The 20,147-nt window shown below is 38.3% G+C and overlaps 1 protein-coding gene across 1 annotated transcript in view; it reads right to left on the reverse strand.

The window, feature by feature from the left end:
- The window catches only part of LOC124607382 (cytosolic carboxypeptidase Nna1-like), a 533,373-nt gene that overhangs the window by 222,353 nt on the left and 290,873 nt on the right, over positions 1–20,147 (reverse strand). Inside the window, exons 13-14 of the mRNA XM_047139698.1 lie at positions 18,082–18,226; positions 17,944–17,997 (exon numbers count right to left, since the gene is read on the reverse strand). Of these exons, the coding sequence (XP_046995654.1) occupies positions 17,944–17,997; positions 18,082–18,226 (199 nt within the window). The remainder of the gene's footprint in view (positions 1–17,943; positions 17,998–18,081; positions 18,227–20,147) is intronic.

Below are 20,147 nucleotides of genomic sequence, written 5' to 3' on the forward strand. Positions count from 1 at the left end.
GTTTCCTACCCTGATAGACCAAAAGTGTCACATAACAAACTGTTTGTGTCAACTTCCTCTTTACTATTGTGGTACATTGTAAACAATGACAATGACTGAATCACACAGAGAATAAAGAAAAACACTCAGAATAGGGCATATGTTCATATGAAGGTTTTTGCTTCAAATTATTGTTCCTGTCATATCGCTAAACATTTACCATTCTTCCTGGGGCACCCTGCATAAAGAGGATATAAAAGAATCACATTTATTAAAGAGTACAAATAAAATATGAACAAGCAGAGGAAGCAAGGCAGATCTATGAGACGTGTGCAGTACCTTCAGTCAGAACTATGTAGGCATAGCTGAGAAATTATTAAACAAAACATAGTACTAACAAAGAGGATGAATAGTAGCGAAAGGATGCATGAGAGTTTATTCAGATTTCAAACATGATTTGGAAGTTTCAAAAAATATTAGAGAACTAAAAAACAAACTAACAGAGAAATTGGCTCGTATACCAGCAAACATGGGAAAATACTATACTAAATGTCTTATGAAGCCTCTGACATTTTTGGTAAATTTTGAAGTGAAGAATGGACTTTTCCCAAAATGCCGAAAGAGGGACAAGGTAGTACCATTATTTAAAAGAGAGCACAAAGAAGCCCCAAAAGAATACAGACTCATAACTATTGCACTATTTTGTCTAAAATAATAGACACACATTAAGGATAGGATGACGAACTTCACAGAAAAATGAAACATATTAAATGAATCTTAGGTTGGCTTCAGAATGGTGAGATTCACAAAGACAGCAATGGCAAGTTTCATAACAAACAAAACTGAGGTGGTATGATCATAAGAAATTGTCAAATGCATACTTTGACCTGGGGCCATACCGAGTTGATCCCCTGCCATTAGCAGAACTGCCAGAGCAGGACTGCAGCCTCCCCCCTCCCTCCCCCCCCCCCTCCCCCACCACCCAAAAAAAGGCCACAATTCTGCAATTTTTTCTACACAAATTCCAGAAATTTATAATGGAGATTTCATTAGCAAAAATGAGGTGTTACTGACTAATAAGGCTAACACAAACTATACAGTAGAAAAATATGGCACACAACAAACTATATGTATCATTGCAGTAAATAAATTACAAATCCCATCCTTGAAGCTTCCATAGCATTGCGCAAAGCCACACTCGTGGCCGCGACAAGAATCCATGCACTCTTGGTAGTGGTATGCCAGGCCATGTAGGCTCCAGACGCCACCATGTAGTAGGATTAGGAAAACCGCAGCTTATCAGCTTTAGCTAAACAAAGGTCCTCTTCCCCCTGTGAGCACTAACTGAATAAGGTGCCTAAAAAGCCAAATGAGGCTAACACACATGGGTAGCCAAGAAAAGGTGTATTACAAAATTCTTAATGGTGTTAAATTATTTTCTGTATCCCATGAGTGTGGGTATGTCCAGTGTGGTGTCACCTCGTGTGTGCGCATGAATTGGCTGCCAGCTGTATCAGCATGGGTTGGCCACTGGACCTGAGCATGCATGCATGTGGCATTGTCTCCGTGACACCGTCTGCTGGCAACACCAGTTGCACTGTGTCTTGTAGAGTCCCGAGAGGCTATTTTCATGATAGTCCAGAGGTTATGAATAAAGCCATATTTTTGTGACTTGGATCAGTTTTGTGTATTACTTGGTTACTACACAACTGACGACAACTTTTGAATGGTTCCCAGGTGTGCAAACTTTAAGGGCAGTTTTATCAGGTTTATTCATTATGGACATGATGCTACCAGCCCTGACTGAACAGCTTATTTTGACAGCGACCACTTTGTCAGGTTCTATTAATGGACAGGGTACCGTCCCACCAGTCCTCCAGCCACCTGCTTTTTGCTCCATATCGGTAACTTTCTTTTACCTTCTTGTACTTTCTGTTTTGTCCAGAACAGATGTTCTGCATTCCCTAATTGCCGGGCTACTTGTAATGCTTGCCAGAAGAAAGGCCACATTCCTTCCTTGTGTCATTTGCTGAGATGTCTCTTACAAATCAGTGGCTTGTTCCATTACATTTGTGGTGGATGCTAATGCTGGGTTTGAGAACTTCTTCAGGATGGTCACATTTCAGACATTTGGGTTTTCTATAACTGATGCTGTTCACCTTGTGTCCAATCACATACTGTATTCTCAATTGGAGACAGTGTGTGAGGAGTTTTCAGACTTGTTTTGAAAGGAGTAGGGTGCGCTATGAATTTTTCTGCTCATATTTCTTTAAAATCCATGGCTCAGCCTAATTTTTGTCATGCACATCCTATTCCATTCACCCTGAAAGATACAGTGAAAACAGAGTTGGATAGACTTTAATCTCTAGGGGTAGTGCATCCTGTTATGGGTAGTAAATGGTTCTCTGCTAGTTGTAGTTTGGAACCATCAGGGAAATTTCCCCTCTGTGGCGACTTCAGTACTACCATCAACGTGGAGTTGATCGTTAATACATATTATCTCCCATGCCAGGAACAACTGTTGGTAAAAATTCTGGGTGTCCAGTACTTTTCTAAAATTGATTTCTCTGAAGCCTACCTGCAGGTTTCTGTGGACGAATTGTCTTGGTAAGTCCTGGTTTTGAATACTCCTTTTGGTCTCTATCAACATTTGTGCCTTACCTTTGGTGTGACAAGTGCCTCTGCTATTTTTCAACGATTTTTAGATCAGTTGACTATGCATGTCCTGGGTTGCATTAATTATCTGGATGATACTGTCGTCATGGGCTCCTCCATGGCCAGTCACTTGCGGAATTTGTGCACCTTGTTTTCTGTTTTACAGTCCACAGCCTTACTCTATAACCTTGCAAAATCTCAATTTTTTCAACCTTCTATTGTTTATTTTGGGTTTGAGATCTCGTGGGATGGGGTTTGCCCTCTGCCAGACCACATCTCTACTGTTACGTCTATGCCTTGCCCCTCATCCACTAAGGAGCTTCAGGTCTTCTGAGGGAAGACAGTCTACTACCATAAATACCTGCCAGGGATGGCCACATTGGCACAGCTGTCGCATCCTTGTTACACAAGAATGTACCTTTTTCCTAGAGCCTGGATTGCGAAGGTGCTTTTCAGATGTTGAAATCTTAACTACTCTCAGCCCCTTGTTTAGCTACATTCTCTCTGAACCAGTATGTAGTTTTGGTGACTGACACCTCACAGTATTGCCTTGGATGTGTACTAGCACACCAATATGCCAAAAGATCTGAACAACCTATTGCTTTTGCCTCTAAATCTCTCACTCTGGCCTAACAGCTTTATTCACAGGTGGAAAAGAGAGGCTCTTCCCATTATGTATGCTCTCTGGAAATTTCATGATTTTTATTTGGCTTCAAGTTTCACCTTATTACTGACCATTAACCATTGATTTCCTTTTTTAACCCTCACCCTTCCATGGCTGACAAGGCAGCAGCCCGCCTACAATGCTGGGTGCTGTTCTTGTCTTGCTACAATTATGAAATTAATTTTCAATCTATGACTAAACAAGCCAATGTGGTTGCCTTGCTCCATCTTCCTGTGGGTCTTGATCCTAACTTTTATCATGAAGAATTACTGGCCAGATATACTGCCAGGTTAGGCTCTGGCCCCTGCACAACTATTGTTCCTTGTGGTATCGGGTCTCTGTTTGTGCGGTGTTTCGCTGTTGTCCACTGAAGACCTCTCTCACACAGCAGTCATTCGCGCTGCATTACAGTGCAAGCTTCTACACCTTTGTGCACTAAACTGTTAGCTAGGAGACACGTTTTTTGGCCAGGGATTGATGGAAAAATCGACCATTTTGTTGTGGCTTGTAAGCAGTGCGCCTGACAACAGGCTGCTCCCATGGCATCCCTATCTTGCTGGCCATCTCCCCACCAGCCATGGGAATCCATTCATGTAGACTTTACAGGTCCCTTCTTGAATTCCTATTGGCTCTTGGTTGTGGATGGATATAACCAGTTTCCTTACATTCTCCAGTGTGCATCGATGTCGGCTGACATCACAATTCATATGTTGTTGGAGGTTTTTTTCTACTGATGGGATGGCATGGTGGAATCACTAGGGCACTTACATTCAAGTTCCAAATCAACAAGTTGGTTGTGGATTTTCGCTGGATGATGCCCTTCCCCACTTTTTGAGCAGTTATCACTTCATGCCTATGGGGGAGCAGTGCCCAGCTGAGCTGCTTCACAGCTGGCGGCCTCACATGCTCCTCCACTTTCTGTGGCCTGCACTGCATCTGCCGTGGTTGGGTTTGTCTGGCCAGGATTTCTGGTGTGGGCACAAGGGTTTGGTCACTGACCTTTTGCATACTGACAACTATTGTCAAACACCACAGACACCGTCTTTATGATGCCATTATGGCAGATTGGTTGGCAGTGTGCCATTTTGATCAGTTGCATCCCGTTCACTGCCAGTAGCTTCTGGTTCAGATGGGCGGCCCCTGTCAGCACAGCCCACCCCTTGCCCTCTGCCTTGAGCCCTTCATTGCCTGCTTTGGAGGTGCCCTGTCCCATTGGTTGTGTCCTCCACATGTGGTGCCCTGGGGTTACAGCTTCCTGGTGCCAGGTGCTCGACCATCTCTGGCCTCAGGTCCATTGCCCAGTCCACTGTTCCAGTCGGACTGCCTCCACCAGATCCCCCACCATCACCACCTTAGCCACTGTAACTGATGGAACCAACCTCATCTCCTCTGCACTGGGACCTGCCTGCTGATGACGATGCAGAGATCAGGATGGCACCCTCCTCTCCAGTGCTGTTGTCGGATGCTGTAGAAGCCCACCGCCCTCAGACATGTCCATGTCCCAGCATGTTTTAACCCTACGACCCAGTGCCCACACTCCCCTGTCAGTACCAGCTGCCACACTCCGTATCTGATGGATGTGTCTCTCATCAGGCAGTCAGCAACTGCTCCGTCGCCTGGGTGCCCACTTTGAATGAGAGAGAGGTGCGCTGTATCCTACTGCTAGGACATATGAGTGTGAGTGTGCTGGGTGTGGTATTGCTGTGTGTGTGCATTTGAATCAGCCACCAACTGTAACAGTGCTTACGAATAAAGCCATAAACTGACTTCAATCAGTTTTATGTATTACTTAGTTACTACATTATTAATTGGAAATAAAAGAAAAGGGGCGATAATTTAGCATTGTGAACACATTCCTTTCCCTGAATTTGTTTTATTAAAATTTCACTTTCCATGTCCTTGCTCTGAGAGAAGAAAACTCACTGATTATGTCACTGATATCAAATTTAGCAGCTGTGTCCTATTCTGTTGACAAGACAGCTGAATTTGGGAGTCTTCTTCATCTATACTCGACATTACATAGTTTTTTATCACTGTTAACCCACTGAAACTGCACTGACAAGATGCTGTAGTCACTAGAATTGTTAAAAATATTCTCAAATTATGTTGATGTTTTGGCAAGCATCTTTTAATCCATATTATAAAAAAATCTAAATATCCAATTGCTTTTTGCCAGCTCTTTCTACTGGAATTACAAAGCTGCTATTTTATTAACTAGTTCAGCTATATCAATATTCCTGCTACATTTGGCATTTAAGGCACTGCCAACAGGAAATTAAAATTAGATGAAATGGTGTGTTATATGTGAGACATGTTTCTCGTTTAAGTTTTGACTCTACCAAATAGTTTGAAGCACTCTAGCCAGTGCTAGCTTAAGACACAAGTTGCGAGGGGCGTTAAAGGCACACAAATGCAAAATTTGTATACAAGCTGTCTCACAATTAGCAGTGAAAGCTGATGGAGCTGAAAGTATACAATAATAGAAGCCAAAAAGTACCAATAAACATGGGTCCGGAAAGGAGCACTTTGGAAAGTAATTGCTATTGGGTCATTGTGAGCTGCCACACACTTCATTGTGAAGTATTGTCCTGGCTAGTACAAATGTACTGGAAATATAAGCTTTTCAGTAAAGACCCCATCTAATTGGGTTCAAATTTCACTCTAGGTCTACCTTAACAAGATATACAGTACTGCTTCAGCATGTTACATTTTGCAGTTTAGTACACTGGTACCTATTAAAGAAGGCATTCCATGTGCTGTCCTCACATCTGGATGCTATACTGCACCAGTCTCTGTAATGAGGCATGAATTCTTTCAAACACCCCTGCATCATCTAATAAATCTTAAGAATACTGTACAATTCACTGCTCCAGTTCTTTGACTGTATGAATAACAGTGCTGTATACTTAACTTTTGGGGTGACCCCAGACAGAAAAGTTCAAAGGATTGAGGCCAGGTGACCTTGAAAATCAAAATACTGGCCCTACTTGACCCATTCATCTTGCACCATAGTTGGACGTTATATGTCATCTCATATTAGAACCAAAATGTGATGGAACTTCATTCCCCAATGAAATACTAGGTATGCTATACTGTGGATGAAATCCAAGCACAATTAGATGAAGACTTAATTGAAAAGTTTACATAACCAGGACAATATTTCATACTTAAGTCAGTGGCAGCTCATAAACACACATTCGCAGTTATCTCACAAACAGCACTTTTGCGGACTTGTTTACTGGAAAAATTTGGGTTCTATTACTCTGAACTTTCTTACGTTGTCCCTAAGACATGTCTTTCTAAATTGGCACTGTCACATTAATTGAACCCATCTGGATTATATGAAAAGCGTGAACACTATCTTTCAGGTATGGAAGGGATGGTTACAATTATTAATAAAATGATGAAAAGTCTGCGGAAGGACACTAATGACTGATGAACTGGTTCCAACTCTAGTTTAAAAGCATTTACTCGAGTACTCTATTAGCATAAATTGGCAAAAGATAGATGCTTTCAGTCAAATAGGATAATTGCTTCAGCACCTACTCACCAATCTTGAGATCCTACAACTGCATAGTGAAGTAGCAGCACCAACTCAACTGAACTGTTGAACGCACAAAAAAGAGATAGATATTGCAATTTATAGTTTTATCTAAAACTGTTGTGTCTATGTTTGAACATGCTACCCCTGAAACTACTACACCAACTTTCATGGTGTTTCTGCAGGTGACTCGAACACAGCTTTGGGCAACATCCAGTTTTTATTTCATCACAACTCGGTTTTTTAAAAATAAATATGTAATTTAAAGTTTTAAGACTACGCCCATCTTAGTAGTTTGGATGTTTACCTTAGTGAAGGCTTAGTGCACCAAAGAACCAATAGATGGCACTGTCAGTTTCATAACACACCAAGAAACCAATAGATGCTGAGATTAGATTATTTATTTATTTATTTGTTTGTGTTCCATAGATCTAGTATGCAAAAGAATTGCATGGATATGGAACAAGTCACAACATAAATTAACACAGTAGTGTACTTGTATATGCTAACAAATGTAAATTGCAATGGGTGTATAAGAAACAAAGTATGTTAATAGTTACAGGCTTAAGCATTTTCTACGGTAAAACAGAGATATAAAATGATAAAATAGTAAATCACAATTTTCCATGTTACAAACTATACATTAGCAGGAATTTGATAGTGCCAGTTGCCTGAACATGAATTCCCATACTGGTGTAAGATGTATTAAGTTACAAAGTGGCAATAGCAAATATTACAAGTAAAATATTCCATCTAAGTTACAATGTTACATTAAAGAATTGGTTAAGAGAGTAAAACGTTTTTCCAGAAGATATTCCTTCAATTGACTCTTAAATTTTGGCATTTCACTGGTAAGATTTTTTATGTCAGATGGGAGTGCATTAAACACCTTTATGCTTGAGTAGTATACTCCCTTTTGTATCAGACTCAAGTTTTTTCTGTCAACATGAAAGTCATGTTTTGTTCTTGTGTCATAGTCATGATAAGAAGTATTGGTTTTGTACATGTGTAGGTTCATAGCTGAAAAGCACATAAAGGATAAGATATATTGTGAGGTCATTGTTAATATTTTGTGTGTTTTAAAAAGATTTCTGCATGAATAATTCCTGTAACTCCACTTATAATTCAAATTGCTCTGTTCTGAGTTACAAATACTTTATTTGCCATTGGTTGGTTACCCCAGGATATTAAGCCATAGAATAACAATGAATGGAAGTAGCCTAAATAAGCAGCCTTAACAGCATCACTATTAGCAGTTGTTGCTATAGTATGTAGAGCATAAGTTGCTGAACTAAGTCTTTTTCTCAAGTCTAAAATATGGCAAAAATATGGCAAGACCAATTTAACTTATTGTTAATGTGGATGCCTAAAAATTTTGTTGAATAAACTTGATGTATATCTTGATCATTACAGCTTAGACTTATGTCATCTTGAAGTTTGTGAGACCCATGGAAATGTATAAACTGGGTTTTAAAGTTAGGCCGTTGCATCTGAACCACTTATGGAGGTCACGGAACACCAAGTTGGCAGATGATGCAATATCATTTTCAGGTGTTTTTTCAATTACAAGGGATGTATCATCTGTGAAAAGAGTAAATTTGATGGTAGCCTTAGAACAGTGAGGTAGGTCATTAATAAAAATAAGAAAGAGCAAAGGGCCAAGCACCGAACCTTGCGGTAAGCCTACACTAACTGTTCCCCAGCCAGATGAAGCTATTGAGCCATCTTCATGATTCAGCAATACCATCTGCTTTCTGTCAGTCAGGTATGATCTGAGCCACATTCCCAGTCTGTCAGTTAAACCATAATAGGCTGCTTTTGAAAGAAGGATTTCAGGGCTCACACAGTCAAAGGCTTTGGTTAAGTCGCAAAAAATACCAACTGAAGCCAATTTATTGTTCAGTGCTTCTAGAAAATTATTAGTAAAGGAGAATATGACATCATAAGTTGACAGGCCTGATTGGAAACCAAATTGGCATTGACTAAGAGCCTTGTGGAAATTCAGGTGTTCTACAATTCTCCTATGCATCAGTTTCTCGAGAACTTTGGAGAAGCATGTTAAAAGGGATATAGGGTGGTAGTTAGAAGCATCAACAATGGTTTCACATCGGCATACCTCATTCTATCAGGGGCAGTACCTTGTCGAAGGGATTCATTAAATACATGGCAAAGTATTACACAAATGGCATTACGACAATGTTTAAGTACCTTAGTGGAGATATTATCAAAGCCAGATGACATTTTGGTTTGCATTTTAGTGATGATCCTTTTCACTTCACTGACTGTAACTGGGGCTGTGAGCATTTGATTAATTTTGCACAGACAAGATCCTTTCAGAGGGTCCATAGCCTCGTTGACTGAACCCCTACAGCCAGTTTTCTCAGAAGCTGTTAGAAAGTGCTCATTTAAGACTGTTGCAACTGCATTTGTTTCTTTAATTAAATTACTGCACTGTCTTATTTCTACACTGGATACACCTCATCTTTTTTTCCCAGCTCCCTTTTGATGACATGCCAGACGGTTTTTATTTTGTTGTTAGAGTTGCCTATTTCACTTTTAATACGTAAGGTTTTTGACCACTTTATAATTCTTTTTAGGGTTTTACAATATAATCTGTAGTGTTCTTTTATTGCAGGATCTTCAGAACATCTTTGTGACATATATAAACCATTTCTATGTATTACATGAAATATTTATCCCTTTTGTAATCCAGGGTTTGATTGTGCAATTATGGGGCTAATTTTAATGGTTTTCTTGTGAAATACTGCTTCAAAGAGGGACATGAATTCATCTGTGAACAGGTTGAATTTAATATAACATTTCTTTCTTTGTGTATTGGGCTCCAGTCAGTCTGCTGTAAGAGCTGATTAGATTTACTTTCATTTCAATTTATCCATAGTGAGGAGGTCCTCCAGGATGTAGAACATGTCAGAAAAACAATAACACATAACAAATATTTACAAATAAGCTAATGTATCTTCCACAGGTCCCACGTGGAATGATCATCATTTATTTTAATGAACACTATATGAAAGAATCATTTTACAAACACTCATTTACTAAGATTGCATTAATGCACTGAATTAAAAAAAAAATGTTTTTATTTATTTATAAGGTAATAAACATATAATAGAACTACTACAATACTTATTTACAATGAACACATTACGGCACTGAAATGGTGCAGAAGTTTGATATATATATATATATATATATATATATTGTTGTATATATATATATATATATATATATATATATATATATATATATATATATATATATATATATATATATATAGACACACACAAAGATGAGGTGACTTACCGAACAAAAGCGCTGGCAGGTCGATAGACACACAAACAAACACAAACATACACACAAAATTCAAGCTTTCGCAACAAACTGTTGCCTCATCAGGAAAGAGGGAAGGAGAGGGGAAGACGAAAGGAAGTGGGTTTTAAAGGAGAGGGTAAGGAGTCATTCCAATCCCGGGAGCGGAAAGACTTACCTTAGGGGGAAAAAAGGACAGGTATACACTCGCACACACGCACATATCCATCCACACATACAGACACAAGCAGACATATTATATATATATATATATATATATATATATATATATATATATATATATATATATATATATACAGACAGACACAGAAAACACACAAATCAGTTGGTTCTAATAAGAAATTCATCAATGGAGTAGAAGGTGTTGGCCACCAATAAATCCTTTAGGCTTCTCTTAAACTGAATTTCATTGGTTGTTAAGCTTTTTATGGCTGCTGGAAAGTTATTGAAAATGTATGTTCCCGAATAATGCACACCTTTTTGTACAAGAGTAAGTGAGTTTAAATCCCTGTGAAGATTATTCTTATTTCTAGTATTCATTCCATGAATTGAACTGTTGGTTTGAAAAAGTTATGTACTTTTAATGACAAATTTCATTAAGGAATAAATATATTGGGAAGCAGTATTTAGTATCCCTAGTTCCCTAAACAGGCTTCTGCAGGACGTTCTTGAGTTCACACCACATATAACATTTATTACACGTTTTTGTGCCCAGAAAACTTTAGCTTCGGTTGATGAATTACCCACAAAAATAATCCTATGTGACATTGTGGAATGAAAGTAAGCATAGTATGCCAGCTTTTTCATTTTTATATCCCCAGTGTCTGTCACAATTCGTATTGCAAATAAAGATTTGTTAAGATGCTTCAGCAGTTCTGTGGTGTGCTCGTTCCAGTTGAATTTATTATCAAGCTGTATTCCCAAGAATTTCACACTGTCCTTTCCTTGTATTTGCTTGTCATCATATGTTAGGCATATACTCATGTGACACTCCTTACAAGTTCTGAGCTGCATGTAGAGTGGTTTTTCAAAGTTTAGTGACAAAGAGTTGGCTAGGAACCAGTGATTAATGTCCACAAATATTTTATTAGCGGATCTTTCTAAGACTACACTTCATTTGCTATTTATTGCAATGTTTGTATCATCGGCAAACAAAGCAAACTTGGCATCTGGTAATGTTACTGATGAAAGGTCATTGATATACAAAAGAAAGAGTAAGGGCCTTGTGGGACGCCACATGTAATTAGTTCCCAGTTGGATGATGCCTGATAGCTCTTTCCTAATAACACCCTTTGTTTCCTGCCAGAGACATAAGATTTGAACCATTTTGCAGCATTTCCTGTTACACCATAATATTGTAATTTACTTAAAAGAATATTGTGATTTGCACAGTCAAATGCCTTTGACAGATCACAAAATATACCAGTTGCCTGCAATTTTTTGTCTAATGAATTGAGTACATTTTCACTGTAAGTGTAGATAGCCTTCTCAATATCAGAACCCTTTAGAAATCTGAACTGCGACTTTGATAGTATGTTATTTGTGATACAATGGTTATAAAGCCGATTGTACATCACCTTTTCTAAAAAATTTTAGAATGCTGACCAAAGTGAAAATGGATGGAAATTTCTTTATCTCCTGTCTTAAACAGTGGCTTGACTTCATCATATTTCAACCATTCAGGAAATATTCCATTGATATACAACTGGTTACACAAATAGCTTAATATGTCACTTAACTCAGAATCACATTCTTTAATTAACTGTGTTGATATTTCATCATACCCACTAGATGTTTTTAATTTGAAAGATTTTATGATGGACATTACTTCTGCTAGAGTAGTGAGGGTCAAATTCATATTATGGAAGTTACTTGAAATGTCTGGTCTGAGATATTTCACAGTAGCACCTATAGAAACTGACAACCCCATCTTTTCAGTATCAGTTAGAAAATGTTTGTTAAAAAGGTCTGCAACACTATACACATCTGTCACTAATGTATCATTAACTCTTAATGCTATTTGTCCCTCTTCATGTCTGGTTCTACCGGTCTCCTTCACTACATCTCATATTGTCTTTATTTTGTTATCTGATATGACTATCTTTTCCTTGTGATATATTTGTTTTGATGTCCATATTACAGTCTTTAATTTTGTGCAGTGTTTCTTGTAATGTGCTGTAGCATCAACATCGGAACTGTTTCAGATTAACAGATATAGTTTTCTTTTTGTTTTACAAGATACCTCTATTCCTTGAGTAATACATGGCTTTTTTGTAGACTTTGCTCTAACCTTGGTTAGTTTTGGGGGAAAACAGTGTTCAAATAAGGTAAGCACTTAATTAGCAAAAGTGTTATATTTTTCATTCATGCCCTGAGAACTGTAAACATCACTCCAGTGAATGTCTCTGAGGAGTGTGCGAAAATAATCAATTTTTGGCTTATTGATTATCCTCTTGAGCTCAGACTTAACAGATTTTATATCCTGTTCAGTATTAACATTTAACAGAAGGAACTGCACGTCATGATCTGAGAGGCCATTGACTATTGATTTTGTAATATAATTTGGTTCATTGGACTTTTATATAAAGATATTATCAATTGTTGTTTGTGAGAAATTGGCTATCCAAGTGGGGAACTTTACAGTGGGAATTAAGCTGAATGATAGTGTAACTAACTCAGATAAGTTCTTATTGGGAGAGTCTTTAAGGAAATCTACGTTGAAGTCACCAGCAACCGTTATTTTTCTCTGTTTGTGGTTGTTAAATGGGCCAGTACAGCTTCAAGGTGGTTTATGAAGAGATTAAAGTTACCTGCAGGTGCTCAATATACACTTAATATGGCATCTAATAACAGATACAAACTCAATACTAATATGCTTCGATGCTGATGTAATCTTTGCCAGGTCACACTCTATACTGTATCCAGGATCTCTGTCAATACTATCACCTGGCCCACCCGCTATAACTACGTTGTCTTCCTTAGTGAAATCTTTGCAAAGTGATCCTAAATCCTCTGTCACCTGCTGTAGACCAGCACTAGGTTTTAAAAAAATTGGTGACCTGGTATTCTGATCCTAGTTCAAAATAGTTCAAATGGCTCTGAGCACTATCATCCTAGTTCATCCTGCAAAAGTTGGCCAACAGCTCTTCCCTGGGAACTAACTAACAACAACACTTTCTTTCTCTTTACTGATTTTCCTACATTCTTACTTTTCATTTTGATGCTGAAAGTTTGTTGTGCCCTGTCTACACCTGCAACTGCTTGAGGCTCACCAGCTTCTAACTGGAGCAACAGGTCATATCTATTTTCCACATTCACCATGAAGCCGTCAGACAAAGTTCTACACCCGTTCCTCCTGTTGGCTGTTGCCACTTCCCACCTCTCTTTACCATTCTCCCTCCTTAACCTGTCAAGATCTCCCCTGGTCTTGTCTAACTCAGCCTGAAGGGTGGCAATTTTCCCCTCCTGTTCTAGTACCTTCCTATCTCTACTACATATCCCACAAAACCACTGATGAGTCTCATTTACTTCCCCTATTCCCACGCCACTACAGTCACCCACATGAAAAAAACTATAGCACCTGTCACACCAAAGCCCCGGCCGAACTATTCTACAGCAAGTCAAGCACTTTTCACTCGTGATAAATGTAATAGTTTATTAAGAATAAGTCAGTTAAATAGTTAAATTACAGATAAACACGAAAATATGATTCCACAAATTTGGCCTATACGCAACTGTATGTAAATGAAAACAATAGTGCAGAGTTTCTGAAACAACAACTTTAATTTTACACTACTTTGTGGAAATGTGAGTTAAATAATGAAGAGGTATGCTACAGGTAAATTGCTGAAGAGAGCAAAGGACAATTAAATGAAATTCTATAGATTTGCTGTGGCAAATTATTTTACCTTAGTGACAGATGAATGTTTTGAAGTCTACATGAATGACAGAATTATGCACCACAATCTTATCTGTACAAATAAATCAAAAATTTTTTTCAAGCAACTGTCAATGGCATCAATATACTTGGAGAAATGTGTGATACTTGGAGAAATGTGTGATGTGCTATCTTGCAATAAATTTATCCACTACCACTTTCAATCATGGACTAGCTGCACAGTGGAAAAATATCTACTGTGATGACTTCACAAGCCATACATATTATTTAACCAGAAAAGTTTACACCACAGCTGACTTGAACATGTTAAAATGATACTTAACACCATAATATCTGCTTAAGAATTCAGAAAACATTGAAAACTGAAAAAACAGCAGTAAGTACACAGCATCATTGCTCAGGCATAACAACACCCAGTAGATTAACATACAAGTGTTGATCAAAAAAGCTAGTATTTTACTTATCTTTTGTATAGGTAGGGCATCTATTTTTTTAAGATATGCATGTCGAAGGTAACAGACACCATATATAATATATGTGCCAATGCAGCAAAAGCCAGATATCAAAGTTCTCCTATATAGGTTCCATTTTTACCAACTAATGTACAGAATCCTAAGAAGTGGTGGTAAGGAAATAACCTCCTTTAACTTCCATTGTGAAGAATGGGTGCATAGCCAGTAAAAAATAGACTTGTGAATTCTGTAGGAAAAAAAATCTACTATGACTTTCTAAAGGTAAACTACAGAGTATCTCAGGGACCTTTACTCTTTATTTTGTACACAAATGGCATGTCATCTGCTGTATGTACTGAAAACATGTGTAGCAACTCAGTAAAGGATCTTGAAATGAGAGCTAGTGAGGATATGCAAATGGCAGAAAGATATTTAAGAGAAAATAACATATTCATAATCAAAAAGAAAACAACAGACACTAAATTTCAAACAAACAGAACTAACAAACAAAGGATTTTATTCTTAGCATTAGGGACACAGTCCTAGAAGATGTGGACCATAATAACTTCTTATGAATAGAAATAAACAAACTTCTGATGGGAAAACCACCTTGACAAGATCTGCTCAAAAATAAGCTCAAATGTTTCTAATGAAGCAAATGCCCAAGTCAATACTTGCAATGTATTATGGACTGATACTTTCACATGCATTTTATTGTATAAAAATATGGAGAGAAGCAAAAGATGTACATATTAAGAGAATTTTAAAACTTCAAAAGAAAGCGATAAGATAAATAAGAAAACTAACACCTCAGGAATCCTGTAAAAAAAATTAAATAGTAAAAAATATTAACTGTCCCTAGTTTGTGCATATATGAAAAAATTACCTGTTTAATGTTAATTTAAGTATCATCATTAAAAAGGGATGTCCATGAACACAACTCAAGAACTAGGAAGAACAGCCATTTTCACAGCAAAAGGCTTAAAATAACAGACAGAAAACTTGTAAATGCAGGGAGCTTATTTTATAACAGATTGCCACTAAACATATAGCGCATAAAAGAACTAACAGCCTTTACAAGCAAACTGATGGACCTTCTCGTCTCCAGATTTTGGTATAAGGCGAAGGAAGATTAGGCAGGAAAATGTAAATGAAATTGAGGGATGGTGCAAACACTTTTTTGTCAAAATTTTTTGGGTGTTACTCAAGTAGTATATTATCTTCACCTTTATTTTTACATTCAGCTTCAGACCATCATGACATTCTGTAATGTGATGGTGGTTGGTTCTTGTGTTATTGTGAGAGAGACGAGATGAGATGAGGTGAGATGAGATGAGAGATGAGGTTCATAAGAAGGACAAAGAATTCCACAAGAAGAGACATCATAAGAAATGAAGACAGTAATTAGAACAGAAATATTTTCGATATAAATATACTGATGCATGAAAAAATTCTGAAGATAGGAGAAAACACCTCATAAGAATTACAGGTCACAGAATTCCCCAGAAGAACCTGAACTACAAGCCAAATGGGAAAAGAGATATTGGAAGACCCCAGAAAAGGAGGGAATGATTTTGCTTGTGAGTTTGGAACAGGTGATAGCCTAATCTGTGAAAGGAAGCTGATGATAATGATAGTGAGTTTTGTTTTTGTAAACTGTAAAGAACCATCAGGGTTTTTTCTGTATCAAACAGTATGCTGTGACATAAGAATTTGGTGCATTTGTTCTGTTTCCATGTCAATAGTATGGCCATATCTCTATTATCAATAAAACTGTAAAACTGTCATTTGTGTTTGTCGTCTTTGAAAATGCTAATGTCAGATACTGCTACACAAATTTTCATGGGATTTTCACAGGTACCTTCACTGGAACTTGGGGCAATGTACAGTCTTTGTTTCACCAAAATTGGATCACAAGAGAAAAAAAAGTGGTTTAAAGCTTTATCTAACTATACCATGTCATCTGTTTGAACATGCTAATCTCCAAAAGTACAAGATGAATTATCAAGAGATTTTCACAGGTAACTAGACCGTGTGTTGGGGCAATGTATGCACTTTATTTATCAAAACTGGATCATTGCAAAAAAGAGATATTGTAATTGAAATTTTATCTAAATTTGGAGGCTGAGTTTAGTGCACGTGTTTAATCATCACTCCATACTACACCAAACAACCAACGGATGAAACTGTTACATTTTTTAAACTGAGTGACAGATGTATTTTTGGGAGTTTACATCAGTATCAAAATTGTGCTCACAATCTTAACTTAAGAACACAAACAAAAACTTAATTTACTTGGGTAGTGTATATGGATTTTCTGATTAAGCTTTTTGCATGAAATACTTAACAACTTTGATTTGCTTCTTTTGATAGGTTTTATTTACATTCTTTGGTAGTAAAAATGGTTTTATTAAGTTTGCTTTGTGATTTGGGTGCCTAGTCATTACACTATGAGTTCATTTTGTTTATGAATAGCAATGCCTAGAAAACAATCAAATCTTCCTGAACAAACCAGAAAGGCTAAACTATTGATGAATACGTATTCTCAAGAATCTGATGATGATCATGAGATGAGACTTGCTGTAGCCCATGAATATCAGGCTTTAACTAACCATTTGGAAACTTGTTCCTAGAGTGAGAAGCAACGTAACTCTGATCAAGAGCCACATGAATGATATTGCTCCTCAGAATCCTTCACTAACAGTTTCTTGTGTCCAACGTAACATCATAGAAAAGGAAATTTTGATAGGAAGAGGTGAAGGTGAGTGAGTTTTTATAACACTGAATTCCATTTATTCCTAGCAATTTTGCTTTAAATATGAGCAATTTCTGCTGAGCTTATGTTATGCCCTGACTGTAAACAAAGCACAAGGCAGGCTTGGCATGTTTTGGATGTGAGACTGAGTCAGTTGCTTCTCACACAGACAGCTCTAAGTGGCTCTCTGTGTTAGTGAAGCAAACAAAGTCTATGTTCATGTTCCCAATCATACTACTTCAAACATTGTATACAAAGAAGCTTTACAAGTTAAAAATAAATTTCACACATGCAAAGACTTGGAGATAGCAGTAAATAAGTACCTGGACAATGCTGGATTTCTCACCTAGTAAATATATGTGTTTTGGCTTTTACCTCTGCATGTTATGAAGCATGTAGCTATTGTACATACATTGGACAACAGTCATACAATGTGCATTGTCTATGAGTGAAAAATAAGTAAATACTAATATTTCTTACCATTAATAATAGTTTTATCCACACAGTATCAATATGGCCATTTTTTTCTAGCTCTTTTGGAACACAATATAAGAAATAACACTGAAATTAAAACTGTGAAGCACATCATGAGCATACGTTATGACTATGATATTTACGCAGCCAAGCACATAAACTTTTTTCACCCACCTGAAGTACTTTTCTTTGAGGTGAAGGAGTTGTTTTCTCAGGAACTGATCTTTCCTAAGAACAGATATTATTATGAAATTAATGTAAAATTTTGTAGCAGATAAATTAAATATATTATTAATATTAATTTTATCTTACTTTGTTTGCTGTTTTGTGATGCTCTCGGTGAGGAAGGACAGGAGATGGAGGTGGTACTGACAATGACTGATAACACTCATCTGTGAATTCTTGTTTGTAATGCATCATTTCATCCTCAGAACAACTGCTTGTACCGCCCTCATCACTGAAAAAAAGACAAGAAAGAGTTTATGGAAAAATAATATTAAGAACACAAGATATGGCTACAGTAGAATGTGCATCAACTCTCTAATTTGGTACCTTGAAACAGATATTTGTACATTGGTTCATCATGCTTCACAGATACCATTAAGAAAGAGACTGTCCACTGCACAAACAAGCCAAGATAAAAGTAACAAAAGACAAGAAACTCACAGAAACTTACTCTGTGCATTGTATTAACAATGTAGTTCACTATACCTTTTACTGCTATTCATGATTATACCAAAGAAATTCAATCAAGTCAATTAGAAAGGAAGCTGTTGCTGTGAAAAAAGCTACCATCTCCTCAGTCTTACCAAACAACTTTGCTTATTTCATATTAATAATTTATTATTTATTTGATTAAATCTGTGTTTTTATAAGAACATTGTTAGCTACATTTGTAAATACTGAGTCCTGTTTAAAGTAGATTAACACTTGTCATTTGGCTTTATAATGAACAGGCGTACCCTACCCATTTTATTTGACCTGACTGTGTTGTTATTTAGTTGTGATTTTTTTTAATGTATGAGCAAAACTTATTTAATGCTATGGCCAAGAACAAAGATCAAGGCCAGCATGTCCAGGTTGACGTCAGGCGGAAGGGGAACATATTTCACCAGGTGGCAGGGAATGGCGGAGGTCGTGTCGTGAGCACTGGATGAAGAGAAACACACAACGAACAGTGTATAATCACACAGTATTATTGAGATGTCATGGATTATGTCCGGGGGGGACAGGCATAAACACCTTGAGTGAGGGCACGTTCAAAACGGTGGGAGGGTGGAGGGGGGGGGGGGGGGGAGCGCGAGAAACCTCAACAGGGCGAAGCAGACGACGGTGGAGAGATCGAAGGGACCTGCTAAGGGGCTGGTGCGAGGGCGTGATCGTAGGTAAGCTCCTAAGCTTGATGTGGGGAGCATGTGGCCACTCGACGGAGTGCGTGAGACCGGAGTAGAGGGCGAGATCAGAAAGCTCGATGATTGGAACTGGAAGTCACACGATGGAGTGAGTAAGTCCGACGTGGAGGGAGTGATCGGAGCGTCGCGAGCCACGACAGTGAGTGGCGTGGTCGTGGCCTGAAGGGGTGAAGGGGGGTAAAAGAAGGCTCGACATGAGCAGGCTAAAGTCTGTTGAGAGAGACTGTACCAGCTGAATCTTTCATCTGGATATCATAGTTGTTGGCTGAGCGGCGGAGAACTCAGTATGGGCCAGTATAAGGAGGTTGGAGGGGACAGTGTCATCTCGGAGCATGACGTATTCGCAATTGTCCAGAGATTTTGGGACGGAAACCTTAGGCGAGGGGGCGGGGGGGGGGGGGGGGGGGGGGGGATGGCCGGCAGGCGGAGGGATATGGAGGTTGATGAAGTGGCGTCTGACGCAATCCATGAAGGAAGGTAAGTCAGACTGAGAGAGAGAAGTGGAAGGGCTCACGTGTTCGCCAGGGACAACAATGTTCTGGCCATATACAAACTCGGCTATTGTGCATTTGAGGTCTTCCTTATAAATCACATGAATGTCGAGTAGCACAAGGGGAAGAGCCTCCATCCATAGAGAGTTGTGCCATTGAAGAGCAACATTGAAAGTGCGGTGCCAGCCCTCAACTAGCCCGTTACTTTGCGGGTGATATGCTGTGGTAAGGATGCGCCGGATGCCGCTAATGTTACAAATCATGTTGAACAGGGCCAACTCAAATTGTCTGCCCTGGTCAGTCGTGATATTAGCTGGACATCCGAAATATGATACTCTTGACTTGACGAAAGCTCGAGCAACGGTTTCTGCCATAATATTGGGGAGGGGGACAACCTCAACCCAGCGAGTTTTTCCGTCGATAGACGAGGAAACATAACAAAAGCCGTTAGAGGAGGAGAGGGGGCCAACAATGT

This window comes from Schistocerca americana, chromosome 3 (genome assembly GCF_021461395.2).
Source record: "Schistocerca americana isolate TAMUIC-IGC-003095 chromosome 3, iqSchAmer2.1, whole genome shotgun sequence".
NCBI lineage: Eukaryota > Metazoa > Arthropoda > Insecta > Orthoptera > Acrididae > Schistocerca > Schistocerca americana.